The sequence below is a fragment of the Cetorhinus maximus genome, chromosome 18 (genome assembly GCF_964194155.1).
Source record: "Cetorhinus maximus chromosome 18, sCetMax3.hap1.1, whole genome shotgun sequence".
Classification (NCBI taxonomy): domain Eukaryota; kingdom Metazoa; phylum Chordata; class Chondrichthyes; order Lamniformes; family Cetorhinidae; genus Cetorhinus; species Cetorhinus maximus.
The window spans coordinates 48,751,078-48,776,939 of record NC_135896.1 but is presented as its reverse complement, the minus strand read 5'-3'; the positions used below and the strand labels follow the sequence as shown (position 1 = coordinate 48,776,939).

At 37.8% G+C, this 25,862-nt stretch overlaps 1 protein-coding gene across 11 annotated transcripts in view; it reads right to left on the bottom strand.

Annotated features, from left to right (window-relative positions):
* Window positions 1-25,862, bottom strand: part of ktn1 (kinectin 1) — a 114,686-nt gene that overhangs the window by 76,761 nt on the left and 12,063 nt on the right. For 10 of the 11 annotated variants that reach the window (XM_078562671.1, XM_078562669.1, XM_078562675.1 and 7 more), the window contains 7 exons: window positions 23,169-23,718; window positions 17,122-17,283; window positions 16,856-17,032; window positions 9,621-9,751; window positions 7,282-7,404; window positions 6,353-6,496; window positions 3,196-3,290 (listed from right to left, as the gene is read on the bottom strand). In XM_078562671.1, coding sequence (XP_078418797.1) covers window positions 3,196-3,290; window positions 6,353-6,496; window positions 7,282-7,404; window positions 9,621-9,751; window positions 16,856-17,032; window positions 17,122-17,283; window positions 23,169-23,691 — 1,355 coding nt within the window. In that variant the 5' untranslated portion in view covers window positions 23,692-23,718. Of the gene's footprint in view, window positions 1-3,195; window positions 3,291-6,352; window positions 6,497-7,281; window positions 7,405-9,620; window positions 9,752-16,855; window positions 17,033-17,121; window positions 17,284-19,966; window positions 20,151-23,168; window positions 23,719-25,862 lie in introns of those variants that run through there. The other variant, XM_078562680.1, reaches the window with a different exon arrangement.

The following is a 25,862-nucleotide window of genomic DNA, read 5'->3' as shown; positions in this document are numbered from 1 at the left end:
CACAGATAAATATAGCCAGACACACAACGTTATTCTAATTATAAGCATAGTTTCTGTGACGTTAAACTAATTTGCTAGCACCAGGAGAATTTAACAAAAACTGTAGTGATTGTCAAACTTCTTTGGTTGAAAAACTCCTTTTCAAATTGATTAATAATTGCAAACCCACCCCCATCTAAATTATAATACATGTAACGCTTTCATATTAAGGGTAAAAGTGAGTTTAAATAATGTTTTTAAGCAAACAAATATTTACATACAGATATCAGTGAGGCGAGTGTACCCACTTCTCACTGCAGAGCAGAATCTATGCTTAGTGTGATGTTTGATAATGACTTATGTAAACTGCCAGTATTTGTCAAAACAATCATTTTCTGTTGTGGGAGCAATGTTGGGAAGGGTAGCAATACTTTTGTGGCTTCTTTTAGCAATTCTAAGTATTCCACAGAAACGGACAGTAAAACTGGAAGGGTGTTTGTTCTTGAAACTTAATTCCCAGCAGTCATGGAACAATTCCACTGTTTTTCCACTTTTGCTATATCATCTTGATGCCTATGTTGAAAATGGATTCCAAACCCAACTGTTATCTGCGTATATATTATCAAACTAAACAAAGTACTCTGCCAATGTTGCAAGATGAACAATGGTCCTTTCTTTCACACAACTGTCAGTGTTTGCATTCAGAAACTCAAGTCAGTAGTGGGGACATATCTGAAACTCCATTGCCCAGTCTAGCTTTCTAAATCTCAATTTGAACCAAACACACCTATTTTGTCACTAACTTGAGCATGGTTGTAGTTGTTATTAATAGATTCAATAAATTTAACAGATTAAAAACGTCAGCAAGATTTACAAGTTTGATCAATAATTGGTCAGAAGTTTTCTGCTAATACAGGTTTGTGCATGGAAAGAAAACCCAGCAGTTCTATATGAAACTCAAAGTCTCTTTCAAGGACTCTGTGGCAAGATAACCAAAGTACTAAGTGAGAGTCAAAATTTTCATATCCTGCACCCATTTCGAAATACTAATTTGCATTCACATGAATTTACGAGTCTGGACTTCACAAAATTCACACAGCATATAATTCAGATTCCATTCTTTTTGAAGGGCTTGACAATGCAACATATGTACCACAATTATCTGTGGGTTTATGGCTCCTTTTCATGCAACATGGCCACTCCTATTGCCTGTCGTAGCAGCATCATCATCTGTGCAAACAGCACAATTTTCCCACTCGAGTAATTCCGATTTCCTTAAATTATCCCATAACTTCAATATTTCTCACTTGTTGCCTCTTCTAGTAATGCCTGACAAAAGATGCAAGATTCCACCCAGCCAAACAGAAATAAATAATTGTGCTAGACTGCCTATGTCAGTTGTCTTATCAAACTGAATTGCAAACTGTTCTCTATTCATGAAGCCTGTCCATTTACACTTCACATCTCTTTAAAGCTCCTCAATTCTTATACTGCCATTAGAAAATGGTATGGTCCTCAACTTTTGGGCTGCATCTTCACTCACCATCACTTTGCACATTTCTACAGCAGCTGGAAGAATCATTCCTCTCAGAAAACATGCATTTGCTTATAGCAATCAAAAATGCCGTTAAGGAGGATACTTTCTGGAACTCATGCTATGTTTATTCTTGGAGATTTGACAACTGTATTGGTCTTCTCATTCAAAGTCTTTCAATTTATTTTTACATTCCTGGTGCCTTACTTTGAAGTATCGCTTCAGTTTGCAGGTTTCATTGCTTCCCATGATAAAATTTGTAAGCATCTGTCCATCACTGAGCTCCATAAAACCAGAGTACTTTGTTTAGTTTGATAATATATACACAGATAACAGTCGGGTTTGGAATCTATTTTCAAAGTGATATAGCAAAAGTGGAAAAACAATGGAACTGTTCTGAGACTGCTTGCTGGGAATTAAGTTTCTATACAACCTCTCGTATTTTCAGTTTGTTTTTTTGTTTCTTGATACTGGATTCAAAACTGCCCATGGCTTCATCTGAACTTGCAACAGCAGTATGAGGTTGCTTCTAGTTTAAAGTAATTTACTGTCATAATTCAAAGTTACCAAGTACCGTGAAATCTTGGCCAACAGCAGATGATCAGGCAGCCAGCAGCAACTTGCTTCCTTTCATAGTAGAGTACCCAGAGCAAGACAACAAGTTAAACTCTCAGCATGTGTTATAACTGACAGACTAGTCCAAAGACCTAGGTTAAAATTTAGTGTTCTGCCATGAAGCAGATACTCCTTATCAGCTTCTGCAGCCAAACCTTTATTTTCTTTTGTCACCCCTTATGCCCACAGCAAAGGGTATAGAGCAGCGTTCAAACTGGCCACATCTGACCATTGCCGAGACATTGTACGGTGGCTTGGTAAGAATCGCTTTATGTCGGATAAGCACCGTCATATAAATTTGAACTATTCCCACTTAAACGGGGTGATGGTTGCGGGTGAGGATGCATTCTTGGAAGCAATGAGCAGTTACTGCCATAACTGTTTCAACCAGAGACTTTCAAATACTGCCAATGACTGTGCTTACTTCGTGGACTTCTTGGAAAGGCTCTACAGACCCTAGTTTAAAAACCACTGTTGTAGAGTTTACCTTCTGCTTATGAAAGGAGCATTTATATACTAGCACTTGAATCTTCAAAGTATGCTATGTTTCACATAAACTCCCCATCTTAGTCAACCGGGAGAAAAACAACTAGGGAAGTTTAATTAGCCCAAGCCACTCTGACTAACCTTCCAGTATCTTGCCCCGAAACACTGGAAGCATACAATCCACCCTTGCTCTAAGAATAGGGTATTCACAGAGAGACACACAAGAATAGCCTAATTTGGAACTGAAATAACAAATCCTTTCCTCTCCGGTTCTCTTTGGACAGGACCAACTTATCTGTATACAGTCAAGAAAAATATGGCTCCTTTAATGATCTAGAAATCAAATTTGCTTCAACTTTCTCTTCTCTCTCACTTCACTCCCTACCTACAAAAGAAGTCTGTTTCCTCAGTGCAAGCAGCTAGCTAAATGGGTTGTCCTTATGAAACCAGTCAGTCAAAGCAGGGATTCAATCCTGACACCAGTCAGTAGTGAATCATGTAGAAATGATTAGCAATAAATCAGTAATCAAAATTACTAATTTGCACTTAACATTTTAGCTCTTAGGTTCAGGACAACTCACTTGCTCTCCATTTGAGTGGGGGCCTTGCTCACAGCATCTCTCAGGATCCTGTTTTCTTGTTTCAATGCTTCTGTTTGATCTTGAAGCTGGCGAAACTGAAGGAAATATTTTTCAGTAACTAAATTATAGAAGTTATGTTCAGTTTATCTTTGCAGTAGAAAGCTATAGTCAAAAAGGTCAACTTGAGATTATACAACAAAATTGAAAGCAACAACCTTTAGCCTTTTCACATGGCTTGCTATCTAACAAAATTTCACATTGCAAACCAGGAGGGTTCTGACAGGGCCATTCAGCTACAGACTTAATTAAAGGCTTGGCCCAAACATGGTCAAAATAAAAGCTGAGTTCCAGAGGTGAGATGAGAGTGACTGTCCTTGTCATCAAGGCAGCATTCGACCAGGTGTGGCATCAAGGAGCCTTAGCAAAATTAGTGAATAGGAATTGGGGGGGGAAAAAAAAACCATCTCCACTGGTTGGAGTCATATCTAGTGGAAAGGAAGATGGTTGCGGTTGTTGGAGGCCAACAATCTCAGTTCCAGGACATCACTGCAGGAGTTCCTCAGGGTGATGTCCTAGACCCAACCATTTTCAGCTGCTTCAATGACCTTCCCTCCGCCATAAGGCCATAAGTGGGGCAGTGTACTGATGATCATAGTGTTCCATTTCATTCAAAATTCTGCAGATACTGAAGCAGTCCGTGTCCATATGCAGCAAGACCCGGGCAACATTCAGTCTTAGGCTAATAAGTGGCAAGTAACATTCACGCCGCACATGTGCCAGGCAATGACCATCTCCAACAAGAGAATCTAACAATCTGCTCTTAACATTCAGCAGCATTACCATCGCTGAATCCCCAACCAATATCCTGAGGGGGTTACCATTAACCAGAAACTTTAATGGACCAGCCATGAGAGCAGGTCAGAGCATGGGAATTTTGCAGCAAGTAACATCTCCTGACTCTGCAAAGTCTGTCGACCATCTACAAGGCATAAGTCAGGAATATGGTGTATTACTTTCCACTCACCTGAATGTGTGCAGCTCCAACAAGTCAAGAAGCTAGGCACCATCCAGAACAAAGCAGCCTGCTTGATCAGTGCCCCATCCAACATCTTAAAATTCACTCCCTCCACCAGTGCAGTGTTGTACCATCTACATAATGCACTGCAGCAACCCACCAAGGCTCCTATGACAGCACACTCCAAACCAGTGACCTCTCCCAGCCTATAAGAACAAGGGCAGCAGATACATGGCAACATCACCATCTGCAGGATCCCCTCCAGTAGCACACCATTCTGACTTGGAACTAGATCATCATTCCTTTACCGTCATTGGGTCAAAATCCTGGAATTCCCTCCCTGACAGCACTGGTGTACCTACACCACATGGATGACAGTGGTTCAAGAAGGCAGCCCGCCATCATCTTCAAGAACAGTTAGGGATACGTAACAAATGCTGGCCTTGCCAGTAATGCTCATATCCCATGAACATATTTAGAAATGCACTCTCAAATGACTAATAAAGAATTGATATGCAGGATCTCTCCCAGCTGTAATAAATTATAGTTGACACTAGTTTGATATTAAAATATGATACAAAAGATTAGGTATAGGTATGGTGCACCTATTTTGTGTAGGTAGTGTATAATGCCAAAAATGCATCTCTTAACATATCTGGAGATTACAGTTCTGCATTATAGTCTAAAATTATTTTTATTCAACGCCAACTGGTACAAGCTCAATATTTTTCTATTACCTCAGTTAGTGAAGTATTCAAAAATGTTAATCTCACTGCACTGTTTAATTATAGCTCATGTTAAAATGGTAGCATTTGTAGCACTGCGAATATCAAACATTTACTATGCCATATGAAAAATATCCCCTAGGGGACTGTGCAATGCAAGGCTTAGCACTTTTTTCCTTCACCTCTGGGACCAAAGTCTGAAACCAGACCAGAATGAAAAAATCTGTACATAATCTCACATATAAATTTCAAGCCCCGTTGAATGCTGAAGATGCGCTAGAATAAAGCCATCAAGAAAAAAACGATTCTTATTCCAAGACGATTGGTCAATCATTGGTCTTGAGATTAAACCTTGATAATCACAATCTATATTTTTAAATTAGCCTGCAACTATAATATTCTCCAAAAGACACAAGCATTTATTGGTAATTACTTGTTGCAGTTAAAAAGGTACTTCACAATGACTGAAATATTTAATCATAGTTTATAGCAGTTTACCATTGATGGCATAGGAACTACATCTCCATGAATACTGCTGGTCATCCTTATAAGTAATTATATTCATGAGGACAAAGCAAAATAGTTCAAATATAAATTAGCAAAAAATGCTACCTTTTTAAACACTGAACAGTAAAGATATATACAATTCATTTGCTGAAACATGATCTGCTAAGAGGAGGAAAAATTGGTTTTTGACCACCTTTGCCATAACATTCTATTAGAGACACAGTTCAACATACTTCTCACTAGAAAAATCTAATAGCCACTTTAAATATACTGCACAAGACTGCATAAACAGTTCCTTATCTTTACTCTTGGAAACTATTATGTTCCTAATTTCAAGTTAAGGGTGAAATAAATAAAATCTCATTACTGAAGTATATTTTGGTTTAAAATCTCAAGTGAATGTCTTACAAACCAAACATTAGATACATGTACACATACAAAGGATTTTTGCCTTTATTTCTGCCACGTCATCTCAGGGCAATAATTTAAATTTATGCTGCAAAACCATTCTAAAAGCAACATAGTGAAGGTGGTGAATTGTGAGCTTTTTAACCAAGAAATCACTTTTTTCATAAACTCCAGCATAATAGGAGAATCAACTGAAGTTTACTGTTGCCAATTTGTGCTATTTTACAGTAAAAACAAATAATCGAGTAATTAATTGAATTGTAATTCTGCTTGGGATAAAAGAGATTACAAATTTGTTGCACCACCTGCAAAAACCCTCTCCTATAGATTTTGTCCCGTGTTGTGCCTCCCACCCAGAAAAAATGCTGGCATCTGTACAGCACAGTAGTAATAACAAATAAACAGAACATAATTTTTTACAATGTAACAAATTTAAATTCACTACTTGCCAGGTCAATTGGTTAGAGATTATAATTAGAAACAGTAGGTTCTTTTGACTTACCTGCATCTGAGTTTCATTCATATGATCCTGGTAGCTAACTTGCAACTTGTTCTGCAAAGCTCCTAGTTCTTTTTCAAGGGCAGTGCGTTGTTCCCTTAGTTTGGTCTCAACTACATTGGCTTTCTGCTTTTCAGTCACTAACTCCTACCGAAATTTAAGAAATTATGACAGCCACAGCTTAAAACAACATGCTCTAGTTAAACCACCAAGCCAAAATTGGGCTCAATCAATCCTCATTATTTTCATTTATGGAGGACAAGAGAAATGAGAAATGAAGTAATGCTTGCAATCTTTAAACACAGATCTTTCCTACCACTTGGAAAGTCACGGTTGCAAAATTATCCCACAGTTTCTAGTGCACATGACACATTATCTTATAAAATGCTGCCAAGGTAAATGCTCAAACACAAATAGAATAACACTAATAAAATAAGACCTTGCGAGTGAAAGATATCCAGAGTTACAGAAGGTAGATGGGTCAATGGAGCCTCGAGATTTGCCATTCTGGTCTGCAGGAGCTTGCTCAATTTTCATCAGACATTGAAGAGAAACTTCCAAGATATTTTTTTCCTACATTGGCCAGAAGGTTTTTTGACTCCCAAGAATGCTGCATGTCTGGTGGGGGGTGGGGAACTGTGGATTTTTCTGATATTGTATTTGTTGCATCATGCCAAGATAGGATTGGATTAGTCCTTTCTTGGGCTAATTATCTTAATGTTTTCACAATAATTTGACAGCAATGAGTTAACAGTTTGGATTTAATGGCAATAATACTAAATACAGTAAATCTGAAATTTTTGAAGTATTGATTTTGACTGGTGCCATTCCAAGGCACATTATGTAAATACATGGTTAAATGATTCATGCAATTTTGACATTGCAATGAACTCTATAAATAATGGTCACAGGTATTTTATAAAGTGTATTACCTGGTTCAACTGTTTGCACTTATCATTTGAGAGAGTAACATCATCTTGTAAAGCTTGAAGCAACTTTTCTTTATCTTGTAACTGCTGCTGTAATCCAGGTACTGGATCACATTTTACTCCAGGCTGGAAGAGATCAAGAATATCTCAGTCCTCTTAAATACATATCCCATACCATAACTTACAATGCAAACAATGCTTTTGCACTGAGACCAGGACTCGATAAACTAAATAAAATGCTCAAAACAGACCAAGAATATTGTAACCAAAACACTGGAAATACTCAGGTCAGGCAGCATCATTTGAGCTAGGTTAATGCTTCAAGTCAATAGCCTTTTAGGAGAATAAATCTATCCAAACCATTAACTGTTCCTCACTCAACAGATGCTGAGCATATATAGCATTATATGCTTTTACTTCAAATCTTTAGCATCCCACAGTATCTTGCTTTTGTAATATCTTTCAAATGCTCGATAGATCCACTGCCTTGACTCATACTGGTTTTCCCAAGATTTTTGTCTTGAATGCAAGTACAGCAGATTCATGAATTTCTAATTTTCTAATCTGTCACATTGCTTGTGTAGATGCCTTCACTTCACAAGAAGTGGTTTCAACAAGAATTTCCTCCAAATTAAAATGGCTAAAATAATTCCACTACTAAACAGCAATATGAAACAATGATTGGAGAACTGAAAATCTAGTTTTATAGTTGCTTTCAACTTCAAATCAACTAAGTCCCTTCTCCAAGCTCATCTACAACCAGGATAGTAGAATACATGTTGGTCAAACTTAATATTGGTGTTCGGTGTTGGTCAATACCCTTCAAAAAAATACATTGCAAAGAGTTTGGTGACCAGCAACAAGATTAATTCCAACTGCAAGAGGATTTTTAAGGAGGAAAGATTACAAAATCCTGTTCTTTAACTGCACTGCTCCTAGATGTGTAAGGCATTTAGGAAGAAACAAAATATAAATTAGTTAAGTTCAAATAATTAGGTAGGCTGTAAAAGTGGGACCAAAGTACTCAAAAAATATAAATAATTTTACTCAGAAGAAATATTTGTAATGTTCAGGCAGGAGCATACAGGCAAAATTATTGGGACTGTCCAAGTGATGTTTGGGTGCTGTGATGCAGGAGTTAGAGAGCTCAAAGAATAGGTTTGAAAAAAAGATTCAAAACAGCCATTTCACATAATATCAAGCAGCATTTCAAACCAAACCAGTTAAACTAGTTCAGTGTCTCCACCTTCAGCAAACATTAAAAGTGTACAAGTCATTCTGCCATAAATATGTAAGTATCATCTGAATTCTAATTTAATGCCTATGGCAAAGGAAAAAAGGAAGAAAAAAAAAACAAAGCAGAAATAATTGGAAACACTTCCACCATAAAGTGGATCTATATATGAGAGATGGGCTGCGCTTTTACAAACAAAAGGTTAAAAAAAGGCAGCAATCCAGAGTCATCCAGAATAGACAGGAGGGGCAGATGGTAGAAAGAGAAGACATTGCAAGCACAAGAAATAGAAGCAGGAGTAGGCCATTTAGCCCTTTGAGCTTACTCTGCCATTCATTGCTGATCAACTCCACATTTCTGCAATATTTCCATAGCCCATTGTAGTCAAAAAAAATCTATTGACCTCCGTCTTGAATATCATGAACTGAGCAGACACAGTTTCCCCAAGGTAGAAAAATCCAAATATTCAGTACCCATCTCTTATTCAATGTGGCGGCAGGTTCTGGATTCCCCAGCCAGGGGAAATCATTTTTTCAGCAGCTACCCTTTCAAGCCCCTTAATAAAAATTAAATTCAGTTAGTTAGTTGAATTTTTAAGTTCCCCAGCTGTCCTAGTGGGATTTGAACTTATCTCTAGCACCTCGACAATACTAGTCCAGTAAAATAACCACAATGCTATCGTACCCGAAGGCAGCAGGGAGGAATCAGGATTCCAGATGAGAGATTGTGTAAGGTAGAAAGAGAAAGATAGTCAACAAGTGGATATAGATGCAGATACCACCAGAGTCTCGAAAATTGCGCACTAAGGAGGACCTGAATAAAAGCAAATCTGTAAGACACACACACACACAAAAAATCCCCAATAAAACACTGAGCATTCAAAGTAACATATTAGGTATCTAGAGTGTTCAGAAGAGACAAAAAAAAGTAGGTATTTCCCACCATGTGAACACTCAATGTTAGAGAAGGTGAAAGCACTAACCATTCAAGGGGGGGAATCTTAGATACATTAGACAAACTGTAAGATATTGTTGGACGGATGACTTAAGATTGGCCTCCCTCATCTGTAATAATTTTAACTGACTAAGAAAATGAGTATACCACTTACTTTCTGCCAAATATCTTGAAGCACAATAGCCTTCTCTTTCAGAATATCGGCAACATAGATAGCCTCTTCCTCAGTGAATGTCATAGTTTTCAAAGAAGAGAGAAAATCCTTAAATTTGATATCTGCATTTTCTGAAAAGTATAATCAGCACCACAGTTAAAAGTTTGTTTAGTATCTCAGGAGGCACACAATCTACTAAAGGAACTTTTGAAAGATTCTATGAAATTACATTTATTCAACATTTAATACTCACATTGAACACCATAACTGCTACAAACTAATCAGGTTAGTATGTAATACAATCGACTTTTTTGTGCAGCGGGCACTGGGTTAAACTTCTGTAACTAATCAGTGCAAAAATATGTCAGCACATTTGTACTGGGAAATTGAACATTTTGTTGACTGGGCTCTTAGTACTGAAAGAGAAGACAAAGCACAAGCCAGGTGAAAAAGGTACTATTGCCTGTGCTCTGCTCAATACCCTTGAAGAAAAGAAATTCATGAGAGCACACCAACTCTGCTCCAACATTTAGTGTTAATTAACTTAACTGTTGGAACAATTGGAGCTTGGAATCCAATGTGTACTGATTTCCAATTTGCCAGAATAAGTTGTCAGCTGTGGCTCAGTTCATAGCACCCTCGCCTTTGAATCAGAGGGTTGTGGGTTCATGTCCCACTCCCGGAAACCAAGAACTGTGATTGTACTCGAAAGAGTTGCAATCTGTGACTGTTGATAACTCGAAAGAGTTTCCATTAGTTTAGTGGAACCATAAGAGAGTTCGACATAGCCAAGCAAAGCTGGCAGCACATACCTATTGCCAGTTTCCTCATATGGAAGATAAAATAGATACATGTCCACACATGTAGTGGCACAGGTACCAATGGAAACTGGGAGATCACTGTGGGTTGCAGCTGAGCTGATGCACTGCAGCATTGTTAACTTGCAACAGCTGATGAGTAATAAGGGCATCAGTGAAGCAGAAAATCTATAAGTTTTCATTTACTAATAATAATCAGATGATGCTATTGCATTGGAATAATCTTTATTTTGACAAAGCTTGATTTTAAGCACCAATGGCCTGAAAAAGAAATTAAGATAATGCTACAAGTACCTTTTTATGGCAGAATAAGCTTACAATGGGATGTCAAGTTTGGCTGTCGATTTGATGACCTCCTGAGATGCAAAGTAGAGAACTGAAGTGCCTCCCACAATAGATCTTAATTGGGAGGTTAATGCAATGTGTCCCATGGTCTAGGATTCTTGGCCATAGTAACACTTCTGGTTATCCCTCATCTTGAGCTTGTGAAACAGGTGGCTACATCAATGCCCTGTGCAGAATCAAGTGAGTACTGTCCACTTTAAGCAAGCTCCAAGCCAGGGACCTCAGCTGTTGGGTCAGTGATGTGTTAGTTCTTTATGCTGTATATGAATGATAATTTTTTAATTAAAGAACAGTGAATACTACATCTTTGAGGTGATGGCAACTCTAGACATAGTGTCCCATATCTGGACGGAAATATACTGGCAGTTCTTTACTCAGACAAGTACAATCAACAACCTCTTCAGTGACACAATGCTTATGGATGGGCTGATTAAAAACAAATAAAAAAGGTAGGTATTCAACCCTATGAATATAAATGTGCAAAGTATGTGGGAACATTATATGAAAATTAAAGATTTTAAGGAATGAAATTAATGGACAATTAATGAATGAAATTATGGACACCTCCTCAGGGCTGGAGAGGAAGTTGAATGGGAGGGGAGGGATCCAGTTATCATCGTCCACACTGGTACCAACTACATTGATAGGACAAGAAAGGAGGTTCTGCTGAAAGAATTTGAACAGTTAGGAGCTAAATTAAAAAGCAGAACCTCCAAGGTAAATGACCTCGGGATTACGATCTGAACCACGGGCAAACTGGCATAGGGTAAAGAAGGTCAAGGAGTTAAATGCGTGGCTCAAAGATTGGTGTGGGAGAAATGTGTTTCAGTTTGTGGGGCACTGGCACCAGCACTGGGGTAGAAGGGAGCTGTTCCAGTGGGACAGGCTTCACTCGAACCATGATGGGGCCAGTGCCCTGGCAAATCGAATAACTAGGACTGTAGCGAGGGCATTAAACTAAATGTGGGGGGCGGGGGGGAATGTTCTGGAAGGGTATGCGTAGGCTTACAAACCAAGCGGAAATGGCAGCATTGCAGGGCAGCTATTTAGGTAACGATACATATGGAGAGTGACAGGAAGGGACAGTGTACAAAAAAAACCAGCAGCAAATAGGGTCAAAAGGGCAAAAAATAGTAAAAAGGCGAACTTAATGACTCTTTACTTGAATGCACATGGTATTCGGAACAAAATAAATGAATCAACGGCACAAAGGGAGGTTATTGGGTATGATCTTCTAGCCATTACAGAGACATGGTTACAAGGAGATCAAAGCTGGGAATTAAATATTCAGGGTATGTGACTTTTCGAAAGGACAGGCAGGAAGGAAAGGGTGGTGAGGTAGCTTTGTTAGTACGAGATGGAATAAGTACAATAGCAAGAAATGATCTTGGATCGCAAGATGTAGAATCCATATGGGTGGAGGGAAGACGACACTGGTAGAAGTAGTCTATAAGCCCCTTAACAATAGCTGTACTGTAGGACAGAATAAATAAGGAGATAATGAGGGCATGTAAAAAAAAAGGCAGTACATTAATCATGGTTGACATCAATCTTCATGTAGATTGGTAAAATCAAATTGGCAGAGGTAGTCACAAGCAAGGATTCATAGAGTGTATTCAAGACAGTTTCTGAAAACTTTATGTTGTGGATCCAACTTGGGATCAGGCTATTTTGGATCTGGTAACATGTAATGAGGCAGGTTTAATAAATGATCTCAGGGTAAAAGATCCCCTAAGAAACAGTGACCATAACATGGAAGAATTTAGCGCTCAGTTTGAGAATAAGAAACTTGGGTTAGAAACAACTGTGCTAAACTTAAATAAAGCTAATTACAAAGGAATGAGGGCAGAGTTAGCTGGAGTGGACTGGGGAAGGAGCTTAGCAGAGAAGGCGGTTGATGAACAATGGCAGACGTTTAGCAAAATAGTTCATGACTCGTAACAAATATATCCCAGTGAGGAACGAGGATTCTAGGAAGAGGATAAACCAACCATGGTTAACCAAGCTAAGGATGGTATCAAATTGAAAGAAGAATCATTAAATTTGGCAAAGATTAGTGGTAAACCAGAGGATTGGGAAAGTTTTAAAAACCAACAAAAGATGACCAAAAAATAATAAAGAGGGAGAAAATAAACTCTGAGGGTAAACTAGCAAGTAATATAAAAACAGACAGGGAGAACTTCCTTAAATATATAAAAAAAAAGGAAGAGGCGCCAAAGTGATCATAGGTCCCTTCAAAAGGCAAAAGGTGGTGGGGGTGGGGGGGGGAGAGAATAAATACAATAACTATCACTAGAGAAAAAGTCCTCGAGAAACTAATGGGCTAAAGGCCGATAAGTCCCCAGATATTAAAGGAAGGAGCTACAGAGATAGTGGATTCACCGGGAGTAATCTTCCAGGAATCCTTAGATTCTGGAAAAGTCCCAAAGGATTGGAAAACCGCCAATGTAACATCCCTAATCAAAAAGGGAGGAAGACAAAAACAGCTAAATATAGGCCAGTTAGCTTAACATCCGTCATTGGGAAAATGTTAGAGTCTATTATAAAGGATGTAATAGTATAGCATAAAAAATACATAATATAATCAAGCAGAGTCAGCATGGCTTCATGAAGGGGAAATCATGCCTGACAAGTTCATTAGAATTCTTTGAGGAAGTAACAAGCAGGATAGATAAATTGGGACCAGTAGATGCAATATATTTGGATTTCCAAAAGGCATTCGATAAGGTACCGCATATAAGGCTACTTAAGATAAGAGCCCATGGTGTTGGGGGTAGTATATTAGCATGGCAGGGAATTGGCTAACTAATAGAAGACAGAGTTGGGATGAGGGGGGCATTTTCAGGATGGCAACCTATAACTAGTGGAGTGCCACAGGGATCAGTGCTGGGGTCACAATTATTTATAATATATAATAATGACTTGGATGAGGGAAGTGAGCATATTATCGGCAAGTTTGCAGATGACACAAAAATAGGTGGGAAGGCAAGTGGTGAGGATGACACAGAGTCCACAGAGGGATATAGACAGGTTAAGTGAGTGGGCAATAACTTGGCAGATGGAATGTATTGTGGGAAAATGTGAGGTTATGCACTTTGACAAGAAAAATAGGAGGAGCTAAATATTATTTAAATAGAGAAAGACTGCAGAAAGCTGCAGCAGAGAGGGATTTGGGGTTCCTCGTGCTTGAATTACAAAAAGCTAGCATACAAGTTCAGCAGGTAATAGGGAAGGCAAATGGAATGTTGGTTCTTATTTCAAAGGGAATGGATTAAAAAATAGGGAAGTCTTGCTAAAACTATACAAGGCACTAGTTAAACCACACCTAGAATGCTGTGAACATTTTGGTCCCCTTATCTAAGGGGAGATATACTGGCATTGGAGATAGTCCAGAGAAGGTTCACTTGGTTGATTCCAGGTATGCAGGGATTTTCTTATCAGAAGAGGTTGAGTAGGTTGGGCCTGTACTCATTGGAGTTTAGTAGAATGAGGCATGACATTATTGATTCTTCAGGGGCTGGACAGGGTAGACGCTGAGAGGTTGTTTCCCCTTGTGGGAGTCTAGGACCAGGGGACATCTCAGAATAAGGGGTCGCCCATTTAAGACAGAGATGAGGAGGAATTTCTTTTCTCAGAGGGTAGTGAATCTGTGTAATTCTTTACCGCAGAGCGCTGTAGAGGCTGGGTCATTAAGTATATTCAAGGCTGAGATAGACAGATTTTTAATCAGTAAGGGAATCAAGGATTATGCTGAAAAGGCAGGAAAGTGGAGTTGAGGGTTATCAGATCAGCCATGATCTCTTTGAATGGCAGAGCAGACTCGATGGGCCGAATGACCTACTTCTGCTCCTATGTCTTATGGTCTCAAGAAAATCTGTTCAGGTTCTAAAAGGTGCATAATTTTGACATCATAACCTCCTCAAAAAGAAGTGAAAAAGATCATCTGTACGCATTAGGCTCAGGGATACGAAGATTCACAGAGCATAAAAAATACATGGTGTTCTGCAGTAAACTTGATTTATTTAAGCTATGAAAGCAAACACCTTTAGGCCACACAAGGGGTCAAGAAGGAACATGCACAAATTCATTAAAAGCAAAAGTCTGAAATGGCAAACCAATTTCTTCCACCCCTGTCCATAGGATGGTTCCATTACCTCTTTGCCTTTGAAAGATAGATAGCAGGTTGAAGTAACACAGAAAACCAACTGAGCAAAGAAGTGTAATTCAAAATAGTTGAGATACTAGAATTGAGAGAGTGATTATGTTGACACAAGAAAATTGTTTCACTTTTCAAAATGACAGATGAAATGCGAAAGTATTTACTAATGATCTATTTCTCTGAATGTATCATGTCATTGAAGGCTCAGTGTAACAACCAGAACTGACTTGTCAGAGACAGCATTTCTGACAAGGTGAGGCAGCACTGAAGGTTACTCAACACTCATTTCCAGCAGTTCAAAAGGCATGCAGCCCACTGAAACTGCTTCATCATCTCTAACCTTTAATCCTAAAACTCCATCTATCATGTATTAAGAACAATGAATGGATCACATCAAACCTTCCCAGAATGTTCAAAAACCTTAAATTTCAGGCTTTGTCAATGGGAAATCAATTTTAAATGTGTCAACATTTATTTGACTACCACTATACTTTGGTGTAATTGGTATTTTACAACATTAAATTCCTGTTAGGTGATCTTCGGTGCAAGTCCATCAGTAGAAAGTTAGCCTGCAATTCCAGTACAAAGCCACTGGGTGTCAGCATAAAAGGGTCCTTAGCACAAGCCAGCAACATACAGAGATAAAAACAAAAAGCTAAAAGCCAGTTTAAGGATCTCTGGGGCCCTGGGCACAAACAACATTATGAACTGCTCTGCCTGCACAACACTGCCCCCAATTATAAAGGGAAAATGAAAAATTCATGAATAATTACACCCACAGAGTGTTTTGCACCACAATAATGAAGCATATCATGTCCTAATATGCTACACTTAAATTGAATAGCTTAATTTCTGTATTGTAATGATTCTGTCGAGTCTGCCAACTTCTTTGACAGTAAACCCTAAAATATTTTGATCCAGTTGAGTGTTTAGATTCATTCCTGTACAAGGGGAAGATGTGCACATATTTTTAATATATCAATACATTAAATGTTAAAAACCTACAGCTTGCTGCACAGAAAAAGTATTCAAATCAACATTTCCAGCAAATATTAAGTGCATAAAGAGCAGGGCTGAATTTGGTCCATCTCCTCAGCACAGAGAAAGACTGACTTATCACTACTATATATAAGTCTTTCAATATGCTGTAACCCTTTCCCAAAAATAAATCTATTCATAAAAGCAAATTGATCAAGGTCAACATACAGGTCTTTAGGTGACCACATTTAGCAATTGAAAGCATTCAACAGGTCATAATAAAACATTAGGCCAAACTATGATCACATTTTTGTAGAACTTCAACAGTTAAAATATTGAAAAGTTTGGCCAAACTAATCAAAATTAACTTAATTTCATTTTCTCATCCAATATGCTCTAAGTACTAATAAAGATAGTTACAAAGAGATTTACAAGGTTCTGTTACAGACAACTCATCTGATGACAATAACTGATCCAGAGGGTATAGCAAGTCATTTCCAGTTGGTTTAATGATATGGATTAATCAAGTTACAAATATAACAATGCTATAGAACAAATATCAAACATAAAAAGCCAATCAACACTTCTCTCGGATGATTGCAGATTAACAGCCTACACAATTACCATTTTAATGCAAGAGAGGAACGCTCCCTTAAGGCCAGCACATTTGCAACATTTAAGAGCCTAAACTTCATTCGTAAAAATACTGTGCTACCCTCTAATGTAAACTTATGAATTGTTGCAACTTCTACAACTAGATAAAGCAGATACAGCATTCAGCAAAACACCCAAAGACCAGCTGAATCCAAAATGTTTTACTTTACGTGTTTCTGTCCTAGGATATAAAGTATTCAATATAGAATAGTATTTTGGGTATATGAAGTATTGAAACTGTTGCAATTTCTGCCAATAGATAGGAATGAATAGCAGATTACCTTTATCATATTCATTTCTCTGTTTCTTGGCAGCAGGTTTTTGCACTGCACTGCTGATCACTTGGCTTTTGTCATCAACCACAGCATCCCTCTTTTCAGCATGACCACCACCCTCAGCATTATCCAAAGCGATGTAGACTGTGGACTTCAATGGGAGATTCTCCACTGAAGCTGAAACTAAAACAGAAGCTTCAATTTGATGTATACTCCACTAAAAAAAAACAGCAGATTTTTGAAAAGTGAATATTCAATACAAGAATACTGACCTGATTCTATTCTTTGTTTTTTAGGTGCAGTTTTTCTTTTCCCAAGTCCACTTTCATGTGGTTTAGTTTCCACTGAGAGAAGCATTGGTTCTTGCTTTTTGATAACGGCTTGAACAGATTCAGTGTGTTCTTTGATATTACGAATATCCTGAGCTGGTTCATCTGCAAAATTCCAATTAAAAAGCAAAACTTAAAATATAAAAGTAGGATAAGGGTAACACAAAGAACTGTTCACCAGAATCTCAATGTCAATTATATACTGAACATAAAAGTCTAAAATATCAAATTATTTCTCAAAGTTATATGCTTTGTCACAAATGGTGACAAATATTCACTGCTAAAAATGGGGAACACATGTGGATGCACAGTAAGGGCCAATATCATACATTAAATAATCACAAACTTGAAAGTTCATTATATTGTGCAGTTCGTCAACTCCTGTAGATTGTATCTTCAATGCAATATTTTCAAAACTAAACACATTCAGACTTACTCCAAAATATATTACTGTTTGCTACAACTGGAAAAATGCTCTGCACCAACAAAATGGCTCACCCAATTTCTCAGAGTAGGAACTAAGTTCAAATTACTGATCTGTACTAAGTTAGCTACTCTCAGGACAAGAGAAAAATAAAGATGTCTGTCTAAGTCTTGATCACATGATTCAAAATATGTGAACGAAACTTCACTGAGCATCAGATCGATCTCAATTGCTACTCCCTCATCCCTCACCATGTCTAAGCAGCCTGCCAACACTGATACTCAAAAAAATCACATGGGCAAGGGAGTTGGGATTGGTCAGAAACTACACCTAAAAACCACACCCCAGACTGAATCACCCTTTTGAACAGGAGAAAAATTGGTAAAAAGCTGCATCAGAATATCACTTGTCCATACATGCCCATCTAGAAAAACTGAAGGATTAAAATTTTGCATTTTTGACATCAAGGAGGAAAATGGTGTTCTCTATTTTATTCTGGATTACAAACTTAATCAAGACTTGGTTAATAACAAACCCTTGCCCTGTGTCTGAACGCCAAGAGAAATATGATAATCCCACCTCTGACAACTGACTGGAGTGATGTGCAGAACAGCTTTTTTATTTTATTTTTTTTTAAAACAGACACCCAACAGAACAGCTTTTTCTTTTTCTTTTTGCGGACATACAAATAGGAAATCACTCTTCTCAAACAAGATCTAGAGGTCAAGTACTTAAGACTAAAAGTTATCTTAAAAAGTTACAAATTAGTTGGTCATCCCATCAACAAACAGTAAATAAATGGCTTCTTACCTCATGTTATTGATCTAGCTTCTTCAGAATGAAGACAAAATGCAAGTGAGATTATGGCTGATGAAATGTAATGTAAGCAGGTGTAAAGTATTGCACATAGGATGTAAAAATAAGCTGCTGGCATACTGCTGAAATGGTACCAAAATAGCCACGGATGAAGTTGAAAGTGTCCAACGAGTTTCAGTGGACTCGACTGTCAACTGTTCGGCATTGGTTGGATATGTTAACAGAGGAGAGAATGTCCAATCACAAAACCAAAAAAAAGTTACAGGAAATTATGTTCAAACCATATGGTGCTCCAGTATGCATCGAGTTCTGTCTAATTCTCTTGGCAGAGATATGAAAGAGATTCAAGTATTGAAGGTGTACAGAGAACAGTCATTGGCTGCATCTTAGTGTTTGAGGAAAGGCTAGGGAACCTTAAGCTTTTCAGCCAGGATAGGCGCTGCCAGAGAAGTAATCATCGAGATGCACATAATAATATAAGAAATCAGAAAAGTAAATCCAGAATACAATGTTAAGAGAGTGGGACAAAGGAACACAAGACTCAAACCAGCAAAAGGAAAATTTACAACTCAAGAGGAATTCCTTCTTTACATAAAAATGATGGAGCATTTGGAATGGATTTCCAGAGTCACAGAGCCAAACACTAAAATAATTTAAGAAATAATTGTTTGTCATAAAAGAAAGGGGAGAGAGAATTGTAAATTATTTTCAGAGAGAAAATAAAAATGAGCCCAATGACCTTCCTCATCCATCAAAATCTTGTAATATTATACAGAAGTCAATGTGACTAAGTCACTATACTTGAAACTGCAGCACTACAGATACTGGCAACTTAATTACATCTACATATAAAAAAGAACCATGTAGAAGGCTTACATAAAGGTTTCAAATTTAGATTTGAATCAAAGGCCTATTTCTGTCACCATTACCAGGATGCATTCCTTGAATATAAATACATCAACGATGAAGTATATTTATTTTAATCAGATCATTTCTGAAAACCAAATAGAAATTGTGGACTGATTGGCTAACATGATCAATTGGAATAGTAACACCAAGATTACATCAATGTTGCATGGTGACTATCATTCCAATTTTTCTTTCCGGCTTAAGAGAGGAAAGTATCAAGTTTCCATGAGGTGCTTTCCACCCAAAGTAAAGAGTACTGAAAGGCCCATTGTGCTTCTACAGGGAATCCCACTTTTGAAGGGATTTACATATGGAAAAACTTGCAGATAAAAATTAATGTAAAAAATAGTTCAAATAGGTCAATTTTTAAATAATAAATGTACACTCAAAACATATCAAGTTGTCATTGTGAAGCAAAGGCCTCCAATGGATGAAATGAAATCATTTTAAAAATGATTCTAACCAGTTAATTGACACAAATACATATTTAGCAACTAATGTTACATGTAACAACTAAACAAAGGGTAATGGCATTTTAATTTTCATTAGATTAAACGGTGCTTTAAAATCTGCAAAGTTTACACTTCTAACGGACACATATGAAATCTTAAGATAGCATCCTGGCTCCAAAAAACTTACTGTCCTGTCTCCATAAAGAGGATACATCCCCTCTCAGCTCTGCAAAATGTGCAGTAGTTTCCAATCTGTCTGGATAAATCTGGTAGCTATCAAACTGCTCAGAGACAGTAGCAGCTAAAAATAAAGCAAAAATCCTTTTTTAACAACTCAACTTGCTAAGCTAGCAATTCAGTTAATTCGCTCAAATAGTGGTGCAGCTAAAATAGTACAATGCAAACTGTTCAATCTCTACAACAACTGTGAAGTTTAGAAAGGTTCTTGTTCAGGTGAGAGTTTTTATTTGGGGTAGGGATGCACTGGGAGGCAGGGTCAACAAGAAGCAAGACCACATCCTCATCTGATGCTGCACTTACACAACCATCGGTGGGCTATTCTTGTCTGCTCACCATCCTTAATTAGAAACTGTATGGACAAATTTAAACTGCTGATCCAATCAATGCTGAAAATATTTCAGTACCATGCTTCATACTTCAGGACAGAATATTCAAAATAGGTTTCTGGCAAGGGCTCCCCATGTTTCTGATGTCCACAGCATTTAGTGAAAACGTTTCAGGATTAGTCCCACTCTAGGGATAATACGATGAGTAATCGTTCTTTCAATAGTCAATCAAGACTTCAATAAGCTTCATCAAAAGCTCTAGTGATGATACAAGAGTTTCTGCTGAAAACACACTTGACCCTTGTCATTGGGCATTTGGGCTGGAAATGGGGAAAGTGTTGATCAGTTTACATTGCAAGTGTTAAGTGATTTACAGGAAATCTGAAGAATGCTGCTTCTCAAAACTGCTAGTTCAAGAAACTATAAAAATATAGTAGGCCTGTAATAAAATATACCCCAGCTTAATTGTTATTTTTTCCTTCCATTCCATAGGTACTAGAAGGTTTTTAAAGTTGCCTTTTTCTTTCACAGGATTTAGATGCTGCTGGTTGGGCCAGTATTTGTTCCCAATCTCTAACTGCCTGAGAGAAGGTGGTGGTGAGCCACCTTCTTGAACCACTACAGTCTACGTGGTGTAAGTAAGTACACCTACAGTGCTGTTAGGAAGCAACAGGGAAGAAAGGGCAATGTATTTCCAAGCCTTCCTTGCTTTTGTTACCCATCAAGAGCAGACCTCAATACAAAACCAAATACCAGGATTTCTTAAAACAGATGTCTGGGAAGTCTCAGGTTTTAGCAAATTACAGCACTTTGATTTTGTGTTTGCAGATAGCTGCTCCAAATTCATGCATCAGAATTATTACTTTGGGTAGTCCTATTGACTCAACAAAAATCACAGGGCATAACACGAATTTGTCAAATACTACAGAAAAATTTAGTATTCTTTACTTTATTCTGTTCCAACAAGTTCACTCCCTTAGATTTCTGTAAATATCAATTCAAACGCATGGAGGAAGTAACATCATACATGTAATACAAAGAAACAATTGAAAACTATGTTTTACCCTTTCTTCTAGATTCAGATAAGCAGGCTGAGGTACAAATGAAATTCACCCTTGACACTTATGCCCAAGTGCATTTACAGTCAAAACAATTATTTCAGGCAGGTACGAGAACCATAGCAGTGATTGGTACCACTGACCTTTGTTTTTCTGGAAGTGGCAAAAAGTTTTGCCTTAATGGTCAAGTGAACTAGGTCAGCCAATGGTATCAGAATAGAAAGCTTAACCTAATTCATAGTCCACTGAGCATATCAAAATTAATAGTTTTGGGTCTAAGAATGGGTTGGCTATTCAAGTTGTTACATCCTCCTGCAAGGTAAGATTGGGTGTTAATGTTGAGGAAAATAACACAAATGAAAAATTATACTTTTGCTGTGCCTCAATTAGGAATATCTCCAGTTAGTCCCCTTGTTTCCAATAATGCAACTAATCAGCTCCTTGAACCAAAGATACCCTTTAAGCCCTTTTGTTTGAGAAAAGATACCATACTCTCCTGTCTTTCATCCAAAACCTTGTGATGCTCCTGACACAAACACCTACCAATAACTGAAATTAACCAACATTTTGGGTCAGATTAGTTTTGCAGCACATAAGTGCATATAAAGTCAAGTCTTGTTTAAATAAAGTCTTAGGTGCAAAGGAACAGAAGCAGGGCATTCAGTTCCTCGAACCTGTTCTGCCATTCTGTCAGGTCACAGCTGATCGGTAACCTCAACTCAAATTTATCCTCTCTATATTACTTACTAATAAAAAACTCCATCTATCTCAGGCGACCCAGTAGCCATAGTCACTTGGAAAACGAGTGTTCCAGATTTTCACTGCCTTGTGTGGAAAAAGTGATTCCTGATTTCACTCCTAAATGGCCTAGCTGCAATTTTAAAATGTGCTCCCTTGTTCTTTATTCTCATACTAGAGGAAGCAGTTTCACTGCATCTACTCACTAAAATCTGCTATCGTTTTAAAGACCTCAATCAGATCACCCCTTGGTCTTCTAAACACAAAGGAATACTAATTAAATTTATGTAAATTAACCTCAATTTAACACTTTAAGCCCTCGTATCATTCTGGTGAAACTATGTTATACTCCTTCCAAAGCCGATGTCCTACAGTTCACAGGTCAAAACTGAATCCAGTGCTATAGATGATATCTGACCTAGGCTCTGTACAAATGAAACATTAATTCCTCACTTCCATATCCCAATACCCTTGAGATAAAGCTAAGCATCCCATTAGTCTTATTTTTCACTTTTTGTACCTGTGCGCTAGCTTTTAGTGATCTATCCAGTCAGTCAATCCAATTGGCTGCTCAGCCTGCTTGATTACCTCCCTGTTCCTGGATGCTAGAGATCCCCTACAGATGATGCCAAAATGACACAGACATCAAGATGGGGAATTTGATACCATAGAACAAAGCCCCCATGAAGATTTAATGGGCTCTAAGTCAGCAGAGTACTATCCTTTGTTGCTGATCACAAAATTTGGGTCAACATGTTTTTATAAGTCTTTGCCCTTTATCCCAAAGCAAATCAATAAAAAAGCAAATTTAAAAAGTTCAGATAGCTAAGTACCCAAGTATATGCTTTGCTGTCTTTTTAAGTGTGCAAATCCAGTCTATAATTTGCTACATCTTGCTATATCACATTAATGTACATCAATTTGACAAAGCCTACATTCAAAGCAAGATATTTTTGTACATAAAGTTTCAAAAGCTGCAAATTTCACTTGTGAAAATTGAAGGCCAACAATGCACATTTGTTTTTACCTGTGCCATTCTTATGCTTCTTGTGTCCAGTCTTTCTTTTAGAACTTGACATTTCTGGAGGAGTAGGCTGCTTGGTAACTGGGGGGGGTTCATTTTTCTTTGCTGCAGGTTTTGATCCTTCAAAATCCCTCCCCAAAGGTTCTTCTTGCATAGGTCTCGATGTTTTCTTATCTTTCTTCTTCCTCTCTTTTAATCCAGCTGAAACTTCGACTATAGGCGACACAATATGAATGGGTGGCTCATCCTCAGGTGTCAATGTATCCATCAATTCAAAGTCTCGCACTGCACTCTCTGAATCAGATTCATGCAAGTTACCATTTGGGTTCTCTTTCTTCTTATTCTTTTTCTTCTCGTTTTTCTTCTTGTCAACTTTTGCTGGGACAAGTTTTACATCTCGTTTTTGTTTAGCAAGTATTTCATCATATGAAGTTTCCTTCATAAACAGCCAGAAGAACAGAAAAATTACAGCAATCACCACTGCTGGGATGATGATGAGGAGATACTGAGATTCATAAAATTCCATGGTTGCTGGCTATGTCTCCTGCAATATCTAAAAGAAAAGAAATAGTTTCATTAAAAAAAAATCACAATTCCCCAGGATTTACATGTAGTTCTGAGGAACTAAGATGGAGTAAACCTTTGTTGATTTATCCAGAAGATGTAGCTTGACATGACCTCAAAAGTATACTTGTACTGCATGGAAGTAGCATTTGAGAACAGGTATTGAAAGTTAACAGGTTTCTTATTCACATACAATATTAAATAAGCAGTTAAAAAAATTTCTTCAAAATGTTGCTTTCCAAAAAGTCAAATTAGTTTCTAAATTTTTGCTCATGATATAAAATGTGAAGATTTTCATCATCCTACTGCTTAAGCATCACACTTGCTGATAACAGATCAGCAAATTGCAGGAAAACTGCACATCTGTCCAAGTTTAAAGTTCCTTTACACAGGTGGTGTTATGAAACCGTAAACTCAAATTTTTTTTTTCACGTGACTTGGGTGTCGTTGGCTAGGCCAGCAAAGCCCGTCCCAAATTGCCTTAGAGAAGCTGCCTTCTTGAACTACTGCAGTCCATGCGGTACAGGCACGCCCACAGTGCTGTTAGGAAGGGAATTCCAGGATTCCGACCCTGAGACAGTGAAGGGATGGTCATATAGTTCCAAGACAGGATGCCGTGTGGCTTAGGGGGGAATTTGCAGCTAGTGTTGTTCCTATGCATTTGCTGTCCTTGTCCTTCGAGGTGATAAAGGTCGTAGGTTTGGATGGTTCGGTCAAAAGAGCCTGGGTGAGTTGCTGCAGTGCATCTTATATGTGGTACACACTGCTGCCACTGTGCTTGGTGCGTGGTGGAGAGTGTGAATGTTTAAGGTGGTGAATAAGTTGCGAGCCAAACAGGCTAGTTTGTCCTGGATGGTTGAGCTGCACTTAAAAAAAGTACATTTATAACTCTGCTTTATATGACATACAGAATAAATCCTGCCCTATATCTTGATCTTCAGCACAAAACCATTATAATATGCATTCGTTACTAGAACCTCAACCGCAGTGGTGAGGAAGCGGACAGAGGAAAGGGTTTCTTTCCTAATGGAGGAGTTATGCTGAAACTTGTGTTGATCAAAAGCATTTTCATTTTTAATTAAGTCTAAATGTGAATCTCCTTAGAGAGAAACGCTTACACAATTTATGGATACATTTACCTGAAATTCTTATGTTAAAATTAATTGATCAGACTCTCAGAAGTAATGATTTTTCCTGTTAAGAGGTATTTAAATGGGAAGTATTTGCTTTAGATTTTCTAGTATCAGTCTGTGATTGAAATTGTACACTATGTATAATCCAACAATTAGCTCAGCAGCGTAAACTAGGATGAATTTAAAACAGAAGTTCATGCTTTGGCACTTGTTAAGTTAGGAAAAGAGCGACAAACCAGGAAAACATTAGAGACATACACAGAAAATATAAATAGACTGCAGGCAATTCCCAATGAGGGAAGACTGAACTTGGATCAAGGTTTGCTGGACTACCTAGAAATAAAAAACATTATCGCAAGGCCACATAGCCCTTCAAGTCTGCTCTGCCATTCAATATCATGGATCCTCTACTACAACTAGAACATGGAACATGTATGCTTTTAAATGTAGTTAAAAAAAATGTTCAGTACTTCACAGGAGTTAAAAAAATTGAATACAAAGACATCACTTCCACTTTTCTGCCCTATCTTTCAATTCCTTTCCCTGCCACCAACACCACCTACAACGCCCCCCACCCCGTGTCCAAAAATATTGATTCAGTCTCAGTTTTGAATATTGAGTTTTGAAAAACAAAGCAAACAGGCCTCTGGGGTAGAGAATGACAAAAATTCACAACCCTCTTCCTCATCTCAATATTACATAGCTGGCTCTTAACCTAGTTCTGAACTTTCCAGGCCAGTCAAACACAGTGAGAACCTGCCCTGTCAAACACTCTAAAAAGAATTGAGGTTTCAATAAGATTACCATTCATTCTTCTAAACTCAAGTATACAGCCTCATTCTGTGTAATCTCTAAAGACAACCCTTTCATGCCAGGAAGCAAACAAGTGAACCATCTAGTGTGTTAAGGTTGTTTTCTAAATTGCAGAAGGCTAACTTTGCCAATCTTCAATATACTTCAACATTTCCAAAGATGAATGCATAGTCATGCCATGTTAAAT